Genomic DNA, 22,420 nt, shown 5'->3' with positions numbered 1-22,420 from the left:
ACTTAGATGCATACATGTGCTTGTGTGAGGATGGGATATCTGGAATGAGATGCAAGAAAATGATTAAGTGGATTTCTAGGACTGGGGTAGAACTGAGGGACTGGTCAGAATAGGAGAGAAACCTACCTTTAATGTGACACCCTTTTTAACAGTTTGATTTGCTTTTGAAAAGAACTATGAACTTTTCACCAACTATAAAATTATTAGTACGTATATGGAGAGGGATCTTGACAGGAATCTGATGTACTGTCCTATTCCATGAATTTTCCATTCCAGAAGCCCCATGGTCAGCTGGGCATTGATAGTCAATGGGATGTGGCCTGGTACTGGGTCACTCTGATGCATTAGACATCTGCTTTGCTTCAATTACTGCAGGGTTGCCTTTGAAGACAGACAGAATTTCCATGCAAGGTATGTGATGCAGGACCAATGATAAGCCTTCTCTTGGAGTAGGAGATGGGGCAGTTAGATCTCTGAGTGAACTCATAAACAGAGTCCTGGTCTGTGAGTGCTGGTTTCTTCTACAGTGATCTGTCCCAGGACTGCTGTGACCCCTGTGGGGAAGGAGCCCACACAGCTGGTGTTGCTGTCTGGAGTAGAATCCTGTGCCCCACTCTTCTCATGTTTGGATATATCTAGTAAACCTCTTGTTTTAATAGCAAGACATTGAGCTGCTAACAACCCATAAAAGGTACAGCCTTACCTTGTTACAGCTCACGCCTGTAACCCCAGCAATTGGGGAGGCCAAAATAGGCAGGTCACCTGAGGTTGAGACTAGCCTGGCCGTTATGGTGAAACCCGTCTCTACTAAAAATACACAAATTAGCCAGGCATAGTGGCAGGTGCCTGTAATTCCAGCTACTTAGGAGGCTGAGGCAGGAGAATCGTTTGAACCCGGGTGGCGGAGGTTGCAGTGAGCCAAGATCGTGCCACTGCACTCCAGCCTTGGCGACAGACTAAGCCTCTGTCTCAAAAAAAAAAAAAAAAAAAAAAACAGAGGCACAGCTTTACCCTGCAGGATGTCAGTATGTGAGTAAATTCTTTGACTTGATTTCTCAAGTGGCTACAGAGTAGGGCAGAAATTGCCCTGCCTATTTCACAGAACTGAGGCCCAGACATTTTCAGGGCAGAATTGCAGGGAGAAGAATGGCAGAGCTTGTTGGCTGGGACTTCTCCAGGGGAGGTGTTGCCTGTGCTGGGGACTTGGTGCTGTGGAAGCAGTTGGGAATTTCACTATGAGATCGAAGTGAAGTCATTATTGAGTCATAAATGGAGTGTAAGTGTGGCTTGTACCTGTACGTGCCAGCCCTGGCAAGAGTCTCCGGTCCAGTTGTGGGGGTGCCATAAGCAGTGAACAGCCTCTTTGGCCATGAGGTCCCATTTTTTCCGTTTCCCAGGTTATTGGTGATGGTTAACTGGACCCAAGATGATGAGAGAGAAGGGAAGCAGGTCCCAGCCACACTCAGAGCTTTGACCTCTGGAGCTCAAAAGATGTGGGACTGTGTGTGCCTCCATGTAGGGAAGGCTTCTTGCACGCTGAAGCTCTTGGTTTACGATTGGGCATATCAATTACCTTAACCCAGTCAAAGTGAATCTCAGAGGTTTATTGTGGAACGCTAGGCAAAGGTGCTCTCCCTCTTGTACTGAAAGGGATATGTCCAGATAGGAGGCCTGGAACTGATGCAGTCATGAGGAAATTGGCCTCAAGTCAAAGCCAAAACACTGGCAAAGGGAGAGCTGAGTGTTCAGTGTTGAAACCTGATGACATAGTGAACATCTTGATCATGCCATACTCGAAGCTCCATTTATCTTTGGACTCTTTGGTTACAAAAGCCAAAAAAAAAGTCATTAATTTTTTTTCTAAATGAACTAGTTTTTACAATGGTTTTAGATTTATATAAGATACAAAGATATGACAATTTCATACGCCCACACCCAGTTTCCCCTACTAGTAACATTTACTTTAATATGATACATTTATTACAATTAATCAATACTGTCAGGAAACAGGGCTCATATCTGTAATTCCAGTGCTTTGGGAAGCTGAAGCAGGATGATAACTTGAGACCAGCCTGGGCAACATATCTAGACCCTGTCACTACAATTTTTTTTTTTTTAACTAGTCCTGTGGCTCATGCCTGTAATCCCATGACTTTGGGAAGCTGAGGTGGGCAGATCGCCTGAGCCCAGAAGTTTGAGATGAGCCTGAACAACATAGCAAAACCTTGTCTCTACTAAAAATACAAAAACAACAGCTGGGCATGGTGACACGCACCTGTGGTCTTTGCTACTTCGGAGGCTGAGGCGGGAGGATTGCTTGAGCCCAGGAGGTGGAAGTTGCAGTGAGCCGAGATTGTGCTACTGCACTCCAGCCTGGGTGACACAGCAAGACTCTGTCTCTTAAAAAAAAGAAAAAAAAATTAGGCATGGTGGCATGTACATGTACCTGTAATCCCAACACTTTGGGAGGCTGAGGTGGGCAGATCACAAGGTCAGGAGTTTGAGACCAGCCTGGCCAATATGGTGAAACCTGACTCTACTAAAAATACAAAAATCAGCCAGGTATGCTGGTGGGTGCCTGTAGTCCCAGCTACTGGGGAGGCTGAGGCAGAAAATTGCTTGAACCCGGGGGAGCAGAGGTTGCAGTGAGCTGGGATTGCATCACTGCACTCCAGGCTGGGTGACAGAGTGAGAGTCCGTCTCAAAAAAAAAAAAAAAAAATTTAAGTATGACATAGTGTTTACCAAGCAAATTTGGAAGGAACAGATAATCACCATTAAATGTTTATCAGTTATTTCTATGAGATTAAATTATCTTTTCCAAAAATAGACAATGGTAGCATCCTAAAATTTTATGATACACTTTTATGTCTTTTGTGTCTTTTTGTGAAGGTATCTATAAAAATTACCAGTAATCAATTAAAATTAGAAGACAAGGAAAGAAAAATGAATATTGAATAGGCAACTTAAATGAAAATTACATAAAAGCATTGATGGACATAAACCTTGTCGGTAATTCCAAAAATGAGTAGACTGTTACAGTTGAAACTTTTTTTTTAATTAGAAAATACTAATCTGGGCCGAGCGCGGTAGCTCACGCCTGTAATCCCAGCACTTTGGGATTACAAGGTGGGCGGATCATGAGGTCAGGAGTTTGAGACAAGCCTGGCCAACATGGTAAAACCCCATCTCTACTAAAAATACAAAAATTAGTGGTTTTGATAATTTACATAGCTTAAAAGTATCTTCCCACAAAACACTTAGTAATTAAAAAGGGGAATATAATTTTAGAATGGACAAACCTGGTCAACAATACTTTAATCAAGAGATAAAAGTTAGGATTACTGATGCCCTAATATGATGCACTATTAATAAAAAGGGAAAGGCTGGGGCGTGGTGGCTCATGCCTGTAATCCCAGCACTTTGGGAAGCCGAGGCAGGCAGATTACCTGAGGTCAGGAGTTTGAGACCAGCCTGGCCACTATGGTGAAACCCTATCTCTACTAAAAATACAAAAATTAGCTGGGCATGGTGGTGTGCACCTGTAGTCCCAGCTACTTTGGAGGCTGGGGCAGGAGCATTGCTTGAACTGGGAGGTAGAGGTTGCAGTGAGCCGAGATCACATCACTGCACTCCAGCCTGGGCGACAGAGCAAAACTCCATCTGAAAAATAAAACTAAACTAAAATAAAATGGAAAAGCACTGTGTATATAGTACAGTATGGTATAATGTAGTATAGTATATGGGTGCCAAAGCATACATAATGTGAATCTAATAGGAAACATTAGAAAAGCTCAAATGGAATATTTTATAAAACAAATGGCCAGTATTTTCCAAAAATGTCAATGTCATAAACGACAAAAAAGACTGAGGAACTGCTCCACTATGCCTGGCCAAAAAAATTTTTTCAATAGAGTCGAGGTCTCACTATCTTGCCCAGGCTGGTATCAAACTCCTGCCCTCAAACAGTACACCAGCTGTGGCCTCCCAAAGCACTGGGATTACAGGCGTGAGCTACCATGCCTGGCCTAAGTAATAGTTTTTAAAGGTAATTATCTCTGATTAATTTTTCAGTGTTTTTGAAGGGATAATTTTTTGAAGGGCCTTTCTAAAGGTCTTTCCCCATATCTAACATTCATAGGGTTTCTGATTAGTATGACTTACCTGATACTGAGTTAACTGAAAGTTATGATCAAAGTCTCTGCCACATTCCTTATATTCTCTGCATTTCTTTCCAGTGAAATTTCTCTGATGTTTCATATGATTTGTGCAAAACGTAAAGGTGTTCCCACACATTTCATTAAGCTTATCACTGGCATGGATTCTTCCTTGTGGAGTAAAGTTTTCACATTTTGGCTTCATTCAGACTTTCTATAGCTTCAGGTTTGGCTTCATTCAAATTTTCTATGCCTCAGTGAACCAACTAGAAACACTTACATATTTACATATTCCTGCAAAATGAAGTTTACCATAGATGTTTTAAATTTAATTGAAATACTAAACAAAACATTTCATACTATGAAAAATGCCTGTAAAATTTCCATGTTCCCAATTGCACTGATGCATTTATGTCATTTCTCTTACTTATCTCAATCATAACTGGCAAATCTAGTCTATATTACAAGTTGTTTCAAACCACTTTTAGATAAAGTCCACTTTCTGTTTAGCTCATTAATTTTTCTTTCTAAGTAATTCATTCAAATTCATTGAATAAACAAATTGATTTATGTAATACGTTTCCAGTGTTAATTTTGGGTTTGTTACTTTTCTGCTTGAATGTTTATTTATTCAAATGAGCCACATACCTCAGGTTTTATTATGCAACACTCACTATCTTTCATATCTAAATAGCCTATTATTTCAGATAGCATTTTTCACTTAATCCAAGAACTATATATGGTGGTGTTTATAAACTGCAAATTTTAAAAATTCGTCTTCTGTATCTACTTGTCTTATTTGTTTGTTTTTCTCAGATAAAGTCTCACTCTGTCGCCCAGGCTGGAGTGCAGTGGTGAGATCTCGGCTCACTGCTACCTCCATTTCCCAGGCTGAAGCAATTCTCCTGCCTCAGCCTCCCGAGTAGCTGGGACTACAAGTGCACACCACCATACCTGCCTAATTTTTGTATTTTTAGTAGAGATGGGGTTTTGCCTTGTTGGCCAGCCTGGTCTCAAACTCCTGACCTGAAGTGATCCACCTGCCTCAGCCTCCCAAAGTGCTAAGATTAGAGGCGTGAGCCACCACACCCACCTGTCTTGAGTTATTGTCAGAAAATGTACACTACTTTTTGAAACTTGCTTCAGATGTATCACTTCTCATATCAACTTTAATCTAAAAAATTTACTTAATACATCCATTCAGTGTTTCCAGAGTGAATTTTCTGATTCAACTAAAATAAATTTAAATGAATGTTTCCTCATACTCACTATATTCTAATAATTTTCATTCCAGAATAAATTATCATAGATTTGCAATCAGAGAAATTGTGATGGTCGATTTCATTATATTAATAAAATCTGCATAATTAAATGTTCTTATATAAATATTCTAAGAGTAGCAATGAAGGTGATAATCATGACAGCCAATATTTACTGAATAGTTTCTATTTACCAATAACTGTTCCAAGTGTCTTTGGATAAACTCATTTAATCTTCACAATAACCTTATCACAATGTAAGAAATTTGTAATCTGAACTATACAAAGTTTAAATTACTTGGTAATAAAACAGACGTGGAAACTGGTGAAAGTATAATGATGCTGAAAAAGATTCATATTATAAACACTTTTCTACATTCACAAAGTCAACATGATTATTCTCTATATGCTATTCTCTATGATAAGTCAAATATAATTTTAGTGGTAATATTGTTTTTATTAGTAATTGATACTCTATTTTTCCCATATAAATTTGATGCTTAATAAATTGTGAATTATGAGGCAAAAACTTTACACAGTCACTGGATTTTCTTCACTTACAGATTGTTTGCTATTCCATAATTGATAATTTTAAAATCAAGCGTTTCCTATAGGAGTCACACTATATATTATATAATGTTGAGTATATTGTGAGAGTAGATCTTTACACATATCTGGCTTTCATAAGGCTTCTCACCAGTACAAATTCCATTATGAAAAAGCATAGCTGAGGGACAGGTAAAAGTGTTTCCCACATTTCTTATATTTCTGAAGTTTCTCGCAATGTGAATTTGGTGATGTTAGGTAAGGATTGTTAAATAAAAAGATGCTATTCAAATACATAAGACTTATCCCTTCATGTATGTATTCTCTGGTGCTTTTTCAGCTGTGAAAGACAAGAAAAGGCCTCACATTCATTACATTCATAGGGTTTCTCACCAGTATGACTTCTCTGATATTAAGATGCGCCCTCTGCCTAAAGGCCTTCCTACATTCCTGCATTCAAAGGGTTTCTCACCAGTGTGAATTCTCTGGTGTTGAATAAGAGTTGAACAATCAATAAAGAATTTTCTACATTCTTTACACTGGTATGGCTTCTCTCCAGTGTGAATTCTCTGATGTCTATTAAAGTAGGAAACACAAACAAAGGCCTTCCCACATTCCTTACACTCATATGGTTTTTCACCAGTATGAATTCTTTGATGTTGAGTAAGATGTGTTCTCTGCCTAAAGGCCTTGCTGCATTCCTGACATTCATACGGTTTCTCATTAGTATGAGTTCTACAGTGTTGAATAAATGTTGAATAACAAAGAAAAGCTTTCTTACAATCTTTACATTCAAAGGGTTTGTCACCAGTGTGAATTCTCTGATGTGTATTTTTTTTAAAATTTTTTTGAGATGGAGTCTCACTCTGTCGCCCAGGCTGGAGTGCAGTGGCACAATCTCAGCTCACTGCAAGCTCCGCCTCCTGAGTTCACGCCATTCTGCCTCAGCCTCCTGGGTAGCTGGGACTACAGGCACCTGCCACCACGCCCGGCTAATTTTTTGTATTTTTAGTAGAGACTGGGTTTCATCATGTTAGCCAGTAGGGTCTCGATCTCCTGACCTCATGATCTGCCCACCTCGACCTCCCAAAGTGCTGGGATTACAGGTGTGAGCCACCGCGCCTGGCCTCTGATGTTTATTCAAATTTGAAAGCCAAGTAAAGGTCTTTCAACATTCCTTACATTCATAGGGCTTCACACTGGTATGAATTCTTTGATGTTAAGTAAGAGTTAGATAATTATTAAAAACCTTCCTACATTCTTTACACTGATAGGGTTTCTCTCCTTTGTGAATTCTCTGATGTTTGTTAAAATCAGAAAAACAAATGAAGGCATTCCCACATTCATTACATTCATAGGGTTTCTCCCCACTGTGAATTCTCTGGTGTCTCATTAGATGTGCACTCTGCTTGAAGGCCTTGCATTCCTAACATTTATAAGGTTTTTCATTAGTATGTGTTCTCTGATGTTGAACAAGTGTTGAACAGGATATAAAAGCTTTCCCACACTGCTTACATTCATAAGGCTTCTCACCAGTGTGAATTCTCTGGTGTTGAATAAGAGCTGAGCAATTATTAAAGGCTTTACCACATTCTTTACATTCATAGGATTTTTCAACAGTGTGAATTCTCTGATGTCTGTTAAAGTCAGAAGCACAAGTGAAAGCCCTCCCACGTTCCTCACACTCAATGGTTTCTCACCAGTATGAGTTCTTTGATGTTGAGTAAGATGTGCACTTTGCCTAAAAGCCTTTTTACATTCCTGACATTCATAAGATTTCTCATTAGTATGAGTTCTCTGACGTTGAGTAAGTGTTGAGCAATTATTGAATGCTTTGCCACAGTCCTTACATTCAAAGGGCTTCTCACCAGTGTGAATTCTCTGATGCTGAATAAAAGTTGAGCAATTGTTAAATGCCTTCCCACATTCTTTACATTCGTAAAGTCTCTCACCAGTGTGAATTTTCTGATATCTATTAAAATCAGAAACAGAAGCAAAGGCCTTCCAACATTGCTTACGTGTATAAGGTCTCTCACCAGTATGAATTCTTTGATGTCGAATAAGATGTGCACTCCACCTAAACATCTTTCTACATTCCAGATATTCATAGGGTTTCCCATTAGTATGAGTTCTCTTATGTTGAATCAATGTTGAACAACATAAACGCTTTCCCACATTCTTTGCATTCATATGGTTTCTCACCAGTGTGAATTTGATTATGTTGGGTAAGGTGGGCACGCTTTCTTATGGGCTTTCCACATATCTGACATTCATAGGGTTTCTGATTAGCAATGACTTATTTGATATTGAGCTAGTTGAAAGTTACAAGCAGTCTTTGCCACATTGTTTAAATACATTGCATTTCTTTGCAGTAAAATTTGATGTTTCATATGATTTGTGTAAAATACAGAGGCATTGCCACACATTTCATCAAGCTTGTCAATGATACAAATTCTTCCCTGTTGAGTAAGATTTTCACATTTTTTATGTTCATAGAGTTTCTTTCCAGTATGAATTATTTGATTTAGAAGAAAAGATGTAGGCTGGATGAATTCAGATAATATTTTTTCAAATGGCACAGTTATATGCCTGAAATATTCCTCTTTAGTTTCCTGTTGTCTCTTAAAGAGTCCTTTGCATTTCCAATCATTTCCAAAACAAGATTCCTTGAGGCAAGAACTTCTGACTCTTTCTATTATTTTCCATTTTAACGATTCTTTTTCAAAAGTGCCATTCTTAAGAGGTAACTCCTTGGTGTCATACCTAGACAGCATATCTGAAAGAAAATAAACATCATGTTTTCCTCTTTTATGAGAAATAAAACTTCATAGAAGCAGTCAAACAGATAATAATGCCCTTAAGCAAGAAATGGCTTAGATAACTTTCAAATCTTGGCATTTAATTTGCAGAAAAAAATTGTTGGAATGGCTATATTAATATCAGATAAAACAGACTTCCAGTTATTCTATATTATCAAAGATAATTTTCTCATAATGATAAAAGAGTTATAATAACTCATCAGGAAGACTTGGCAATCAGAAATGTGTAGGTGCAGAATAACACAGCCTGAAAATATGTGAAGCAAAAATTGACAAAAGTAAAGTAGGAAATAGATACTTCTACAATCATAGTTGGAGATTTTGCAACCATCTCTCAATAACTGATAGGAACAACTGGAACATCCCCCTCCCCCAGAAAATGAGTAAAGTATAGAGGATATAAGTAACACTGTCCACCACCTTCAACTAGTTGATATATACAAAACATAATATCAAAAACTGCAGAATGTACATTCTCTTCAAATACCTATATGCATTCAAAATAGACCATATGCTGGGCCACTAAATAAGTCTCAATACACTAAAAAGGATCAGTGTCACACAGAATATTTCCTTTGATCACAATGGAACTCAGTTTGAAATTATTAAAATATCTGGAACCTGTCCCCCAATACTTGAAAACTAAACAATACACATGGAAATTAGAAAATACTTAGAAATTAACAATATAAAAGTATAGCACAGCAAAATGTATGTTATATAGCTAAGGTAACATTTACAGTGAAACCTATAGCTTTAAATGCTTATATTAGAAAAGAAAAAGGTATAAAATAAACAACCTAAGGTTTTACTGCAAGACAGTAGATAAGAGCAAAATAGGCCAGGGAGGTGGCTCATGCCTGTAATCCCAGCACTTTGGAAGGCCGAGGCAGGTGGATCACGAGGTCATGAGTTTGAGATCAGGTAAAACCCCGTCTCTACTAAAAATATAAAAATTAGCTGGATGTGGTGGTATGTGCCTGTAATCCCAGCTACTCGGGAGGCTGAGGCAGGAGAATCACTTAAACCCAGGAGGTGGAGGTTGCAGTGAGCCAAGATCACGCCACGGCACTCCAGCCTGCACTAGAGGGTGAGACTCTGTTTCATAATAATAATAATAATAAAGAGGGTGAGACTCTGTTTCATAATAATAATAATAATAATAATAAAAATTGAAGTCTTTTTTCCTTAGATCAGAAGCAATGGGAGTGATTAATAGGTTTTGTATCTTAATTATGGTGGTTTCATGAGCAAACATGTATACATATAAAGTATACCATTTGACACATCAAAATTTGTCAAACCATATACTTTATAGCATAGCTGGTTCATTATATGTCAATTATGCCTCAATACATCTGCTACCAAAAAAAAGAAAAAAAGTTCTTTGTAAATATTTGAAATACTTCCCATTTGTCAAACTTTTTCTCCCAAGACCTTGGGCCTCTGAGGGAAGGTTTCCACACAATATCTTAAACAAAAGACATCACCACTCTGACCAGTTTGGGCTTCCCTAAAATGTACTTCTGCTGGGAGTACCCCAACACCCTTACCCACCTGGATACCATCCTGCTTTCCCAGCCATCCAGGGTTCATTCCCTTGTTGCAATAGGGAAATCACTGATGGCTTAGAAATGGCAAGTCCTGCTCAAAGAAATAGGATATTAAGAATAAATAAACCAAAAAATGTTTCTTTTTAGAATGGTTTAACCTAAAGCAAATTCAAGTTCCTCTGAAGACTGATGGAAACAGAAAATCATAATTTGGCAAACACCAGAGTAAACAACTGCTGTCAGAGCCAGGTGTGGTGGCACATGCCAGTGGTCCCAGCTACTTGGGAGTCTGAGGCAGGAAGACTGCTTGAGCCCAGGAGGTCAAGGCTGTAGTGAGCCATCATCATGCCACTGCACTCCGGCCTGAGCCACAGAGCAACACCCTGTCTCAAAAAAGTAATAACCATAACTGTTCTCTGCAGGAATCATTGATGAAACTAAAGTGATAAAAATGTCATGAGCAAGAGGGTATTTGTAGAACCTCAAATTTCCTTACAAGTTACTTACTGATTGCAAAGGTAAAAATAGTAGCTTTACTATGCAGAACCCTAGAGGATACCATTTCAAGCATCAAAACAAGATATTGTTTTTGATTGGCCATTATTTATGTCCTGATGCAATGCAATGCACTGAAAAAGGCATCACTTCTGTAGTATTCTTGCCAAAAATACATAACTTTAATGTAATCGTAAGATTACGCCACTGCACTCCAGCCTGGGTGACAGAGCGAGACTCTGTCTCAAAAAAAAAAAAAAGAAAGTTTTGGCTGGGCATACTGGCTCACACCTGTAATCCCAGCACTTTAGGAGGCCAAGGCAGGAGGATCACTTGAGGCCAGGAGTTCAAAATAAGCCTAGGCAACATAGCAAGACCGTATCTCTACACAAATTTAAAAAAATTAGCTGGTCACAGTGGCACACTTGTAGTTCCACCTACTTGGGAGGCAGAGGTGAGGGGATCACTTGAGCCCAGGAGTTTGAGGCTGCAGTGAGCCATGATCATGCCACTGTACTCTAGCCTGAGTAACAGAGTGAGACCCTGACTCAAAAAAATAATTAATAATACATAAAATAAAATTTAAAAATAGGCCCCAGAAAAGCTTTTGGGTAAAAGAATGATGAAGACGTCAGAATACATTCACATTAAGCTGACCTAAGGAGCACAAGGAACAAAGAGACAAATGAGGGGGAAAGGTCTTAGTTAAATTTAAATCTACATGGGCTCTATCTCTACTTATCTGGGTAAGAAAAAAAAGCAGCCTCAAGACAGAAGCAATGTATCTTCCTGTGAAATGTCAAATTCCGAGAATGTAGCTTTCAAACATAAAAATAAGAGGGTATGTGTTTTCCTAAATTTTAGATGAACCATCATGTCTTAAATCCTACAGGCTATTATATAAATGTCCCTCGACCATCATCTAGCTCCTTAAAAATCAAGAAAAAAGGCAGTTACATAAGGAGCCCAGAGAAAGAGTGAAGGTCAGTGAAGAACAGGAAATATGAAGGTGCCTGACAGAAGCAATCTATTCCAAGACAACAAAACTCAAACCAATTTTTGGAACATGGAACAGAATTTGGATATTTAATGCAGCCCCAGAATTCCCAATGGAGAGAACATTTTCTGAATTATAGGGAACAGGTGACCTTACCCAGTGACACAAAGTTGCTGTAGTTCTCCAACATCACATCTCTGCACAAGTCTCTCTAAGCAGGGTCCAGGCATTCCCACTCTCCCTTAGAGAAATCTATAGCCACACCCCTGAATGTCACCAACTCCTTAAAGGAAAAGTCCCATTTAACATATGTAATAGTAAAGAAAATATATTTTAGGTGAATGATAAGGATATAAAAAAGGATTTTTCTGGAAGGCATTCTATAGTAAGCAATAGGTTGAAATTGGAAACTTATAACACAGGAAGGGGCAATAAGGAAATGAATACACACATATTGGTAAGCAGTCCTGTGCTGTGAGGCGGATACAACATCCTGCCACTGTGGGACATTTCTATTAATCAGAACATGTTGAGAAGCAAACAGCGTAAACAATGTAAATTGAAACAGGGCCGGGCACAGTGGCTCTTGCCTGTAATCCCAGCACCATGGGAGGCCGAAGTGGGCAGATCACCTGAGGCCAAGAGTTCCACACTAGCCTGGCCAACATGGCGAAACCCTATCTCTACTAAAAATACAAAAATTAGCTGGGCGTAGTGGCACTTGCCTGTAATCCCAGCTACTCGGGAGGCTGAGGCAGGAGAATTGCTGGAACCCGGGAGGTAGAGGTTGCTGTGAGCCGAGATTGCACCACTGCACTCCAGCCTGGGTGATGAGAGCAAAACTCCATCTCAAAAAATAGAAAAGATTAAAAAAAAAAAAAACCTCAATAGCTCTACAAATACATGAAACACCATGTGCCTCTGTGCAGTTAAGGATTAACTCAGCAGGCTTAAAGCTTTGAGTTCAAACTGCACATTCCAAAAAAAGAACTGGCCTTTGATGGGCTGCTGGAAAATCATCTCTGTGTCCTTGAACACCCTGTCTGATGAGAGTGTTTTTGTATGCTAAGACCTTGGGCTCTATCAGGTTGACTTCTGGGGGCCTGGAGACTAAGTACTAACGTTGTCCAGGTAGACACTCTAAGTATCTCCAATAAAAACCCTGGACACCACCTGGGTGTGGTGACTCATGCCTGTAATCCCAGCACTTTGGGAGGCTGAGGTGGGTGGATCACCTGAGATCAGGAGTTCAAGACTAGCCCGGCCAACCTGGTGAAACCCTGTCTCTACTAAAAATACAAAAATTAACTGGCCTTGGTGGCAGGCACCTGTAATCCCAGCGACTCGGGAGGCTAAGGCAGGAAAATCACTTGAACCTGGGAGGCAGAGGTTGCAGTGAGCCGAGATCACACCATTGCACTCCAGACTGGGTGACAGAGTGAGACTCCATCTCAAAAAACAAACAAACAAACAAAAAACCCCTGGACACCAAGGTTTGGGTAAGTTTCGTTTCCCTGGCTGGCAAAATTTCACACATGTTGTCACACACCATGGCTAGAAGAATTAAGGCCATCTCCATCAACTCTACTCTGATAGGACACCTGGAATTTTATGACTCGTTTCTCCTCAACTGTTGCACCTTTCCCTTTCATGATTTTCATCTGCATCCTTTTAATTTAATAAACTCCAACTGTCGGTATAACAGCTTTTCTGAACCCTGTGAGTCCAATCAAGGAATCATTGAGTCTCACGGCAGTCTTGAAGACCCTCAGATCCGAAGTGGGATTTACTAGAAAGATCCTGACTCACTGAAACATAGCAAAAACATTGTTTGGGGCGGGGGGGGGGAAAGAACTATGTGGGAGTGGGATTGATGAACCTTTGATACTTGGATGGTTATGGAGTTACCCTTGGTATGAGACAGCAGCTGCACTGCAATCACTTACTAGAAGTAAAATTCATCAATTGAATTGATTTATTTGGTAGTTGTTTGTTTGGAGACAGGGGTTCGCTATATTGCTCAGGCTGGTCTCAAACTCCCGGGCTCAAGCGATATTCCTGCCTCAGCCTCCCGAGTAGCTGGGACTATAGGCATGTACAACTGTGCCCAGCACCAGTGGAACTTAGAAATGATAGACCCGACCTCCAAGGGGTTGGCTCATTAGATATATAAGGAAAATGAGGCAAAATAATGAGAAACAAGCTAAAAATAGAATTCCTTGTGTGTCACATGCAATAGCTCAAATTAAAGTAAAGGAGAGTCAGAGTGGGGCCTGGCATTGCACCAAGATCAGACATTGGCTGGCCTGAGCTATGGCCTCTAGCGTCACAGCTGTTACCAAAGGGAACATGTGTGCTGGAACAACAGACAGTACTCCACAACCGTTGATCACTAAAAAGGTAGTGCAGGTGGCAGAGAAGATGGTGAAACCAAGAAACTATGGAAACGAGGGGTACAGTGTGAAAGAGTGGTCTCATTTTGTAGACTGGTATCAGCTTTCTGAAGAACCTTTACTAAAGTGAACTGTGAGAGTGACTAACTTAGGAGCAATTTCCTCAGTTTTGAGTACTGCAGAAGGGAGAAGTATGTTTGCTTTGAGGCAGACCCATGGCTTACTATTGAACAATCACAGATGGCTATATATGATGCAGATACAATGCAGATTGTTGTTGAGGGGACAGTTAGCCTAGTCAACTAGATCAAAGCTGCCATAACAGCCAGGTGCGGTGGTTCATGCCTGTAACCCAGCACTTTGGGAGGCTGAGGCAGATGGATCACTTGAGGTCAGGAGTTCGAGACCAGCCTGGCCAACATGGCAAAACCCTGTCTCTACTAAAAATACAAAAGTTAGCCAGATGTGGTGGTGGGCACTTGTAATCCCAGCTACTTGGGAGGCTGGTACATGATAATCGCTTGAACCTGGGAGGCAGAGGTTGCAGTGAGCCAAAATCAAGCCACTGCACTCCAGTCTGGGTGACAGAGTGAGATTCATCTCAAAACAAAAACAAAAGCAAAAAAACCCTACCATAACATTAATTTACCCTGAGATGGAGAACTGTCCTTCTTTAAATGCCAAGTGGCGCTCCCCAGATGAAGCAGCTGATATGCTGCATATTCAGGATATATCAAGTTGGCTTCATGATGATCAGATGTTTGTGCAAATACCCCAGTTCGAGGCAAATACCATGATTAAGGGGACTCCTTTTGCATGGGCACTCCCTGTCAACTTTACTACTGCAAAATCAAGCAATGGTCCAAGAAGCCATATCAGATTTGTTGTCTCAGCCTCCCCCTTATGGGCATTATAGAAGCTAAGAAAATGAGAGTAATTCACAAGACAATGGGGAAGATGAAGGAGATATCAAGGGACTCTCATCATAAGTAGTGAGTAAACCTTAAAATGGTTCTTAAGAAATGGGATTGGTCGAGCGTGGTGGCTCATGACTGTAATCCCAGCACTTTGGGAGGCCGAGGCAGGTGGATTGCTTGAGGTCAGGAGTTCGAGATCAGCCTGGCCAACATGGTGAAACCCTGTCTCTAATAAAATACAAAAAAAAAAATAGCCAGGCGTGGTGGTAAGCGCCTGTAATCCCAACTACTCAGGAGGCTGAGGCAGGAGAATCACTTGAACCCAGGAGGTGGCGGTTGCAGTGAGCCAAGATCTAGCCACTGCACTCCAGACTGGGCAACAGAGCAAGACTCCATCTCAGCTGGGCACAGTGGCTCACACCTGTAATCCCAGAACTTCAGGAGGCAGAGGTGGTTGGATCACTTGAGGTCAGGAGTTCGAAACCAGCCTGGCCAACATGGTGAAACCCTGTCTATATTAAAGATGCAGAAATTAGCCAGGCATGGTGGTGGGCACCTGTAATCCCAGCTACTCGGGAGGCTGAGGCAGGAGAATCACTTGAGCCCAGAAGGCAAAGGTTGCAGAGAGCAGAGATTGTGCCACTGCACCCCAGCCTGGGTGACAGAACAAGATTCCATCTAAAAAAAAAAAGAACAGTCTTAACACCACTATTAGATGTTGGGTGGATCAACAGGAGCCCTTGCTGATCACCTGACACCGAAGAGCTCTAAACAAATATGTTTTATTTCTCCTAATTTGAAGGAACTTAAAAGGCTGAAATGCAAAGATGACACTGAGAAACCTGATCTTGAATCACTAAGGCAACAGCCTGACAAATTAATCAGGATGACCAACCACGCTGGGACCAAGGCTATATGCATGCGTGTGAGTTAAGACCGGGGTGGAAAAGGAACATTTCTAGGACTCCTTGACATGGAGCCCAATGCACTGTGATTCCAAAATCTGTTGGTGACACCCTAATAGGGACTACAGTTAGATTGGGAAGATACGGGGATGCAGTGGTTGACTGTTATTAAGGTGAAAGTTTAAATGAAAACTAGAAGGTCTGAATGGACCTTATGTGAAGTGGTTGCATCTCCTTGCCTGAATACATAATGGGGAAGGGTATTATATCTGACTGAGGAACACTTCCCCTACCTAGTATTTTAAAACTAAAGGCATGTAAGTTTGTCCTTCAATCAATGTTATTAGACAGGCCAAACAGGAACCTATAGAATTGCTGAAGCCCACACAGGTTGTTTTTTTTTTTTTTTTTTTGAGATGGAGTCTTGCTTTGTCACGCGGGCTGGAGTGCAGTGGTACAATCTCAGTTCACTGCAACCTCTGCCTCCCGGGTTCCAGCAATTCTTGTGCCTCAGTCTCCCAAGTAGCTGGGATTACAGACGTGCGCCACCACGCCTGGCTAATTTTTGTATTTTTAGTAGAGACGGGGTTTCACCATGTTGGCCAGGCTGCTCTTGAACTCCTGACCTCAGGTGATCCACCCGTTTTGGCCTCTCAAAGTGCTGGGTTTACAGGCGTGAGCCACCACACCTGGCCAACATAGGTTGTTAATTTGAAACTGTATAGAATACCTGGTAGATACAAGAGATTATCACTTTATTAATAACATGTTAGAAGCTAGAGTGCTGGTACCAACAAATTCTCTATACAATAGCCCTGTTAGATCTGTGCCAAAGGGAGAGACTAACAGTAGATTGTCGAGGCTTAAATGAAGTAGTACCACCGAATTAAAGGACACCAGTACTCTGACTGATTTTGCAAATGCCTTTTTCATTATCCCAATCTTGGGAAAGAGACAATCATAGTTTGCCTTCATGCCAGGAAGATCCCAATTTATAGCTACTGTATTCTCACAGGTTATTTGAATTCACTAGCTTACTATTACAATTTGATTAGGAAAGCGTGGACTTGAGGCTGGTCCTAAGTGTAACAATATACTACATTGATGATAATGATAACATCAGAACCTGACGAACAAATTAGGACTGATTTCCAGCAGGGAAGGCCCACACAGAGAGGCAGCATAGCATGTAGACTCTATCCGATGGCCACTGGTAGCCCTGGGAGCCTACAAAAGGACCCTGGCAGTGGATAGACATACTTACCCTGGATTGGGCTTTTGCATACCTGTGGTAGATGTAAAGGCTCAAAATACTATAAAACACCTTGAATAGAAACGTGCCAATTGGCATTACTGTGTTATATTTCTTCAGACCAAGGGAAACACTTTACACCCCACAGTGTCCAACAATGTCCAGAGTTCTCACATCAATTGGACATACCATGCTGCAGATCATCCTCAAAGTAGTAGACAATTAGGAGAGCGATAGAGTTGTTGGTTAAAGTAAGGGAAAGTAAAGTATGGTCTGGTTTGCACTCCTTCATGAGGGTGTGCTTACTCTCAAGATAGGGAAAGCCACGGATAGTCTCCACTAGATAGATTCCTCTACTGTCCTGGGCGATTAGAAGGAGAGGGTGTGTGGCAGAATGCTGGCACAGTTACACAGATCTTCTCCAAATAACCTCAACTTTCTTTTTTCCTACCTGATGCAGTGGCCCTGAGACCATGACTGTAACTCCAAGTGACAGAAGCAGGAATGATCCCTAAACAAGAAACTGAAACTTTACCTTTCAATCTTTTTCAAAATGTTATTTATTTTTAGAGATGGGGTCTTGATATGTTGTCCAGGCTGGATTTGACCTCCTGGGCTCACAGATTCTCCCACCTCAGCCTCCCAAGTAGCTGGGACTACAGACATATACCACCATACCTGGCTAATGAAGTAACAGTGAAAAAGACTGGCTTGAGGGAGAATTTAGCTAACCATCAGCTAATTTCTACGCTCAATAGTTCTGTACAACTTTATCATGTGGCACATAACAGTAGATTCAAGGAGGGAAATGAGTAATCAAATTAATACAAAAATATGAGAATGCACATAATGCCTTTATCAGATAGGTTAGTTGTTTCTTTAAATCCCACTGCTACTCCATACAGGCTCCTTGAAATTATAGCCATCTGCATCTTGATACTATTGCTGTTTCTGTCATATAAATGTCATATCGAATGCAGATGCTCAGACAGTTTTGCTATAAGAGAGCCTAAGCCAAGGCCTGGGTGAGTGGACAGGTAACTCAGTACACCTGGACTGCTCAAATCCTGCACGTTCCAAAGAAAGAACTGGCTCCTGGGAGATAACCTCTGAGCCCTTAAATATCCTACCTAATAAGAGCATTTTTGTATACATCTGTGACCTAAAAAGATTTAGTTCCACTGTTCTAAAATCAAAGACTAGAATCCCTGATATAACCATAGATGTGACCTCACAAAAAAATTTGTGCCTCCCAAATATAAAGAATTAGAAAAATTCTTCTTCATTCATGTGCCTTAAAAGGCTCCAGGACCTCTCTGAGCCAAGGTTTGCTCTTCAGAAAGTGGAGTTATAGCGCCTCCCCTGGAATCTTGAACCCCAAATTATGATCTCTCCACGGTAGTCAACGGGGCTTCATAAATTATTCCTTAATCCGAGGCTTCTCAAATCTGTTGTGTTCCCTAAGCAACAGAATAAATGCCTACTCTACTCAGGGTCTGACGGAAAAGCAGCAGTCCCACAAAATAAGATCCTTTAAAATATTTCTTCCTGTATTTAAAAGTCACACTGATTTGGTATACTACACAATAATAAATTTATATTTTATACAGAAATCCTGTTTTATAATATTTATCAGATCAATTATTTAGCCTTTTCTTTTACAGATTTTCGAGTAAACTGACGTTCTGGAAGAAGCACCCTTATTTTCACCATTTTACAGTAGAAGAAGGAAAGGTAAGAGGCGATGAATCCGAGACTCCCACTCAGGTGACGATCCCTTGCGGGCACTCACTCTCGCTCGCACTACAATCAGATCCTCCATGCGGCTTTCACATACTCTGTCACACTCGCAGCCAGAATCCCCTCGGATGGACTCTTGCAAACCTCCAGCCCCATCCCGGGATCCGTCGCGTCCTCTACAGCCACCAGGCGGGCCAGCGTCCAGGACGCCCAAGCATAACCTCCCCACTCTAAACCGTTAGGAATCAGTGGCTGAACTCACCGCGTCACAAAAGCATAAATTGTGACCCGATGAGTCTGTGCACTCGGAAAACAAGAGAACGCTCCCACGTCTCCGGGCGCAGCTTGTGCCAGCAACTAGGTCAGGGGGACAGCTGAGAGGATTCAAGCAACCTCCCCGCAACCGGTTCCGCCATGTTTCTGGGCTCGTAGCCCGGAATACATTTCCCAGAGGCGTTCGCGGCCGACGTGCTTCGCGCAGGAACGCAGCCTCTTCCCGGCCGAAGGACGCAGTGTGGTAGCTGCTCAAAGAGCGGTGCTCAGCCTTGGGAGGCTCAGGGCTGCCCGAGGTGAGTAGTGCCAAAGTCAGTGCTGTTAGGGGCTGAGCATGCGAACAGGGCAGTGGGAAGACCATTTGTGACGGTGGCTTTTAAATACACCCCGAACGTCTGCCTCTTTTAACTGGAGTATTTAATTTATTTACATTTAATATAACCACTGTTAGATTTAACGCTGCCATTTTATTACATTTTTTATTTATTTATTTTTATTGCTAAATACACAGGCTTTTATTTATTTTCTTCGTATTCAATCTTTTTGTAAATTTAAAGATGGGGAGGCCGAGTGCGATGGCTCACGCCTGTAATCCTAGCACTTTGGGAGACCGAGGCGGGCGGATTGCCTGAGGTCAGGAGTTCGGGACCAGCCTGGGCAACACGGTGAAACCCCGTCTACAAAAAATTAGCTGGGCGTGGTGGCGTGTGCCTGTAGTCCCAGCTACTCGGGAGGCTGAGGCAGGAGAATCGCTTGAACCCGGGAGGCAGAGGTTGCGGTAAGCCGAGATCGCACCACTGCACTTGCCTAGGCGACAGAGTGAGACTCTGTCTCAAAACCACAACAACAACAAAACTATATTAATACTTTAATAAACTATACTAAAAAGATAATGAGACAAACGTGCTTTTGTGGAACTGCACGTCAGTCAGGCCAGTTCCCTGTAGAGGGAATTCCCAGCATGACCTCATTCATCTGTGAGGACACAGAGCAGTCCTTGTTTAGACAGACACTTTCATCTACTGCTCCAGCATGGTCAGTACTCCACTTCTTGATGGTTTCCTTCTGCTATGAATGCGCACGTCCAGTTGCTGCTTAGAGCAGACATTTACCTTCCTCTTCCACAAGCCATTAGAGGACTGGGGCCACCCAGATGATTGATTGGACCCATTCTTCCGGGAGGGTTTCCCAGTGGCCCTCTTCCATTACCATCATATCTGGAATCACATGAGTTTCCATAGCTGCTTCTTTTTTTCAAATCTTGCTGAAGCAGAGTTTTGAAAAACAAAACCACAAACTTAGCTATTCCCCAGAAGAAATCTGTTATCAAAGATAATCTCCATGGAAACTGACTCCAGCTGTCCAACACTTGTGCATTTGAGATGTAAACCATCTTGCCCTTCCTTCCCTGCTTCAGGAACTTATTACTTTTTAAAAACGGGGTCTCCCTATGTTGCCCTGGCTGGCCTTGAACTCCTGGGTTCAAACGATCCTCCCACCTATGCCTCCCAAACTGCTGGGATTACAGGCGTGAGCTCCTGGCATTTTAATTTGTTTTCTTTTTGTTGCATGTTTCCGTTTTCTCTCCTTTCTTTATGTTGGGTTGATGTATTACTATTCCAATTTTCTCTTTAATAGTTTGTAGGTTCTTTTAGTCATTACTCCAGGAATTTTAGTAAGTCCAAATTTATCAATACTCTGACTCTCCTCACAGAATGCATTCAATTTCATATGCCTTCTTAGTTTTAAAATACAAGATATCAGTTACATATTTGTTTTGTTTAAAAAACCTCTCTGGGCTGGGCGTGGTGGCTTATGCCTGTAATCGCAGCACTTTGGGAGGCCAAGATGGGCGGATCACGAGGTCAGGAGATGGAGACCATCCTGGCCAACATGGTGAAACCCCGTCTCTACTAAAAATACAAAAATTAGCTGGGTGTGGTGGCACATGCCTCCACACCCAGCTAATATCAGTAGAATACCAGCTACCCAGCAGGCTGAGGCAGGAGAATCGCTTGAACCAGGGAGTCAGAGGTTGTAGTGAGCTGAGATCGTGCCACTGCATTCCAGCCTGGTGACACAGCGAGACTCTGTCTCAAAAAACAAACACCTCTCTGATGTTATACTATTATTTTGTCAGTATTCATTTACATTTACTCAGAACATTGACATAAGTATAAGTGGTGTTCCAATAAACAGAATGTTTAGGTTTTGTCAAAGAGAAATGAAGTGGGGCCGGGCACAGAGGCTTATGCCTGTAATCCAGTGCTTTGGGAGTTTAAGGCAGCTGGCTTGCTTGAGGCCAGAAATTTAAAAGCAGCCTGGGCAAAACAGTGAGACCCCCCATGCCTACAAAAGAAAATTTATTTTTTAACTAGCTGGGCCTGGTGGTCTACACCTGTAATCCCAGCTATTCAGGAGGCTGAGGCCAGAGGATCACTTGAGCCCAAGAGCTATGATGGCATGACTACATTGCAGCCTGGGCCACAGAGCTAGACCCTGTCTTAAAAAAGAAAGAAAAAGGCCAGACGCAGTGGCTAACACCTGTAATCCCAGCACTTTGGGAGGCCAAGGTGGACAGATCGCCTGAGGTCAGCAGTTCAAGACCAGCCTGACCAACATGGTGAAATCCTGTCTCTACTAAAAATACAAAAATTAGCCAGGCATGGTAGTGTGCACCTGTAATCCCGGCTACTCAGGAGGCTGAGCGGGAGAATTGCTTGAACCTGGGAGGCGGAGGTTGCAAAGAGCCAAGATTGCATCACTCCACTCCAGCCTGGGTGACAAGAGTGAGACTCCGTCTCAAAGAAAGGAGAAAAGAGTCCAGGCATGGTGTCTCACACCTGTAATCCCAGCACTTTGGGAGGCCGAGGTGGGTGGATTACCTGAGGTTATGAGTTCAAGCCTGGCCAACATAGTGAAACCCCATCTCTACTAAAAATACAAAAATTAGCCAGGTGTGGTGGCGATGTCTGTAATCCCAGCTACTCGGGAGGCTGAGGCAGTAGCATCACTTGAACCCAGGAGACAGAGGTTGCAGTCAGCCAAGATCATGGCCACTGTACTCCAGCCTGGGCCACAGAGCCAGACTGCATCTCAAAAAAAGAAAAAAGAA

The 22,420-nt window shown here is 41.7% G+C and overlaps 2 protein-coding genes across 2 annotated transcripts; both read right to left on the bottom strand.

Moving 5' to 3' along the window:
• Positions 1-1,589: 1,589 nt before the first annotated feature.
• On the bottom strand, positions 1,590-19,402 carry LOC119621680 (uncharacterized). The gene is given in 8 exon segments (XM_037991299.2): positions 1,590-1,818; positions 4,164-7,649; positions 7,652-7,940; positions 7,942-8,122; positions 8,124-8,251; positions 8,253-8,737; positions 10,338-10,424; positions 19,295-19,402. Coding segments are annotated over 6 exon segments (1,407 nt in total). The 5' UTR covers positions 10,366-10,424; positions 19,295-19,402; the 3' UTR covers positions 1,590-1,818; positions 4,164-7,353.
• A 213-nt stretch (positions 19,403-19,615) lies between these two features.
• Positions 19,616-22,376, bottom strand: LOC119621681 (selenoprotein K-like). Its single transcript, XM_037991300.2, has one exon. The coding sequence runs from the start codon at positions 20,696-20,698 to the stop codon at positions 20,414-20,416; it is 285 nt and encodes a 94-aa protein (XP_037847228.1). The 5' UTR covers positions 20,699-22,376; the 3' UTR covers positions 19,616-20,413.
• Between the last annotated feature and the right edge of the window lie 44 nt (positions 22,377-22,420).

Source organism: Chlorocebus sabaeus, chromosome 6 (genome assembly GCF_047675955.1).
Source record: "Chlorocebus sabaeus isolate Y175 chromosome 6, mChlSab1.0.hap1, whole genome shotgun sequence".
NCBI lineage: Eukaryota > Metazoa > Chordata > Mammalia > Primates > Cercopithecidae > Chlorocebus > Chlorocebus sabaeus.
This window is presented reverse-complemented; position numbering and strand designations above follow the sequence as displayed.

Bases quoted from the DNA above. Each gene is read 5' to 3' on its own strand.
- LOC119621681 (XM_037991300.2), bottom strand. From the start codon at position 20,698: ATGGTTTACATCTCAAATGCACAAGTGTTGGACAGCTGGAGTCAGTTT.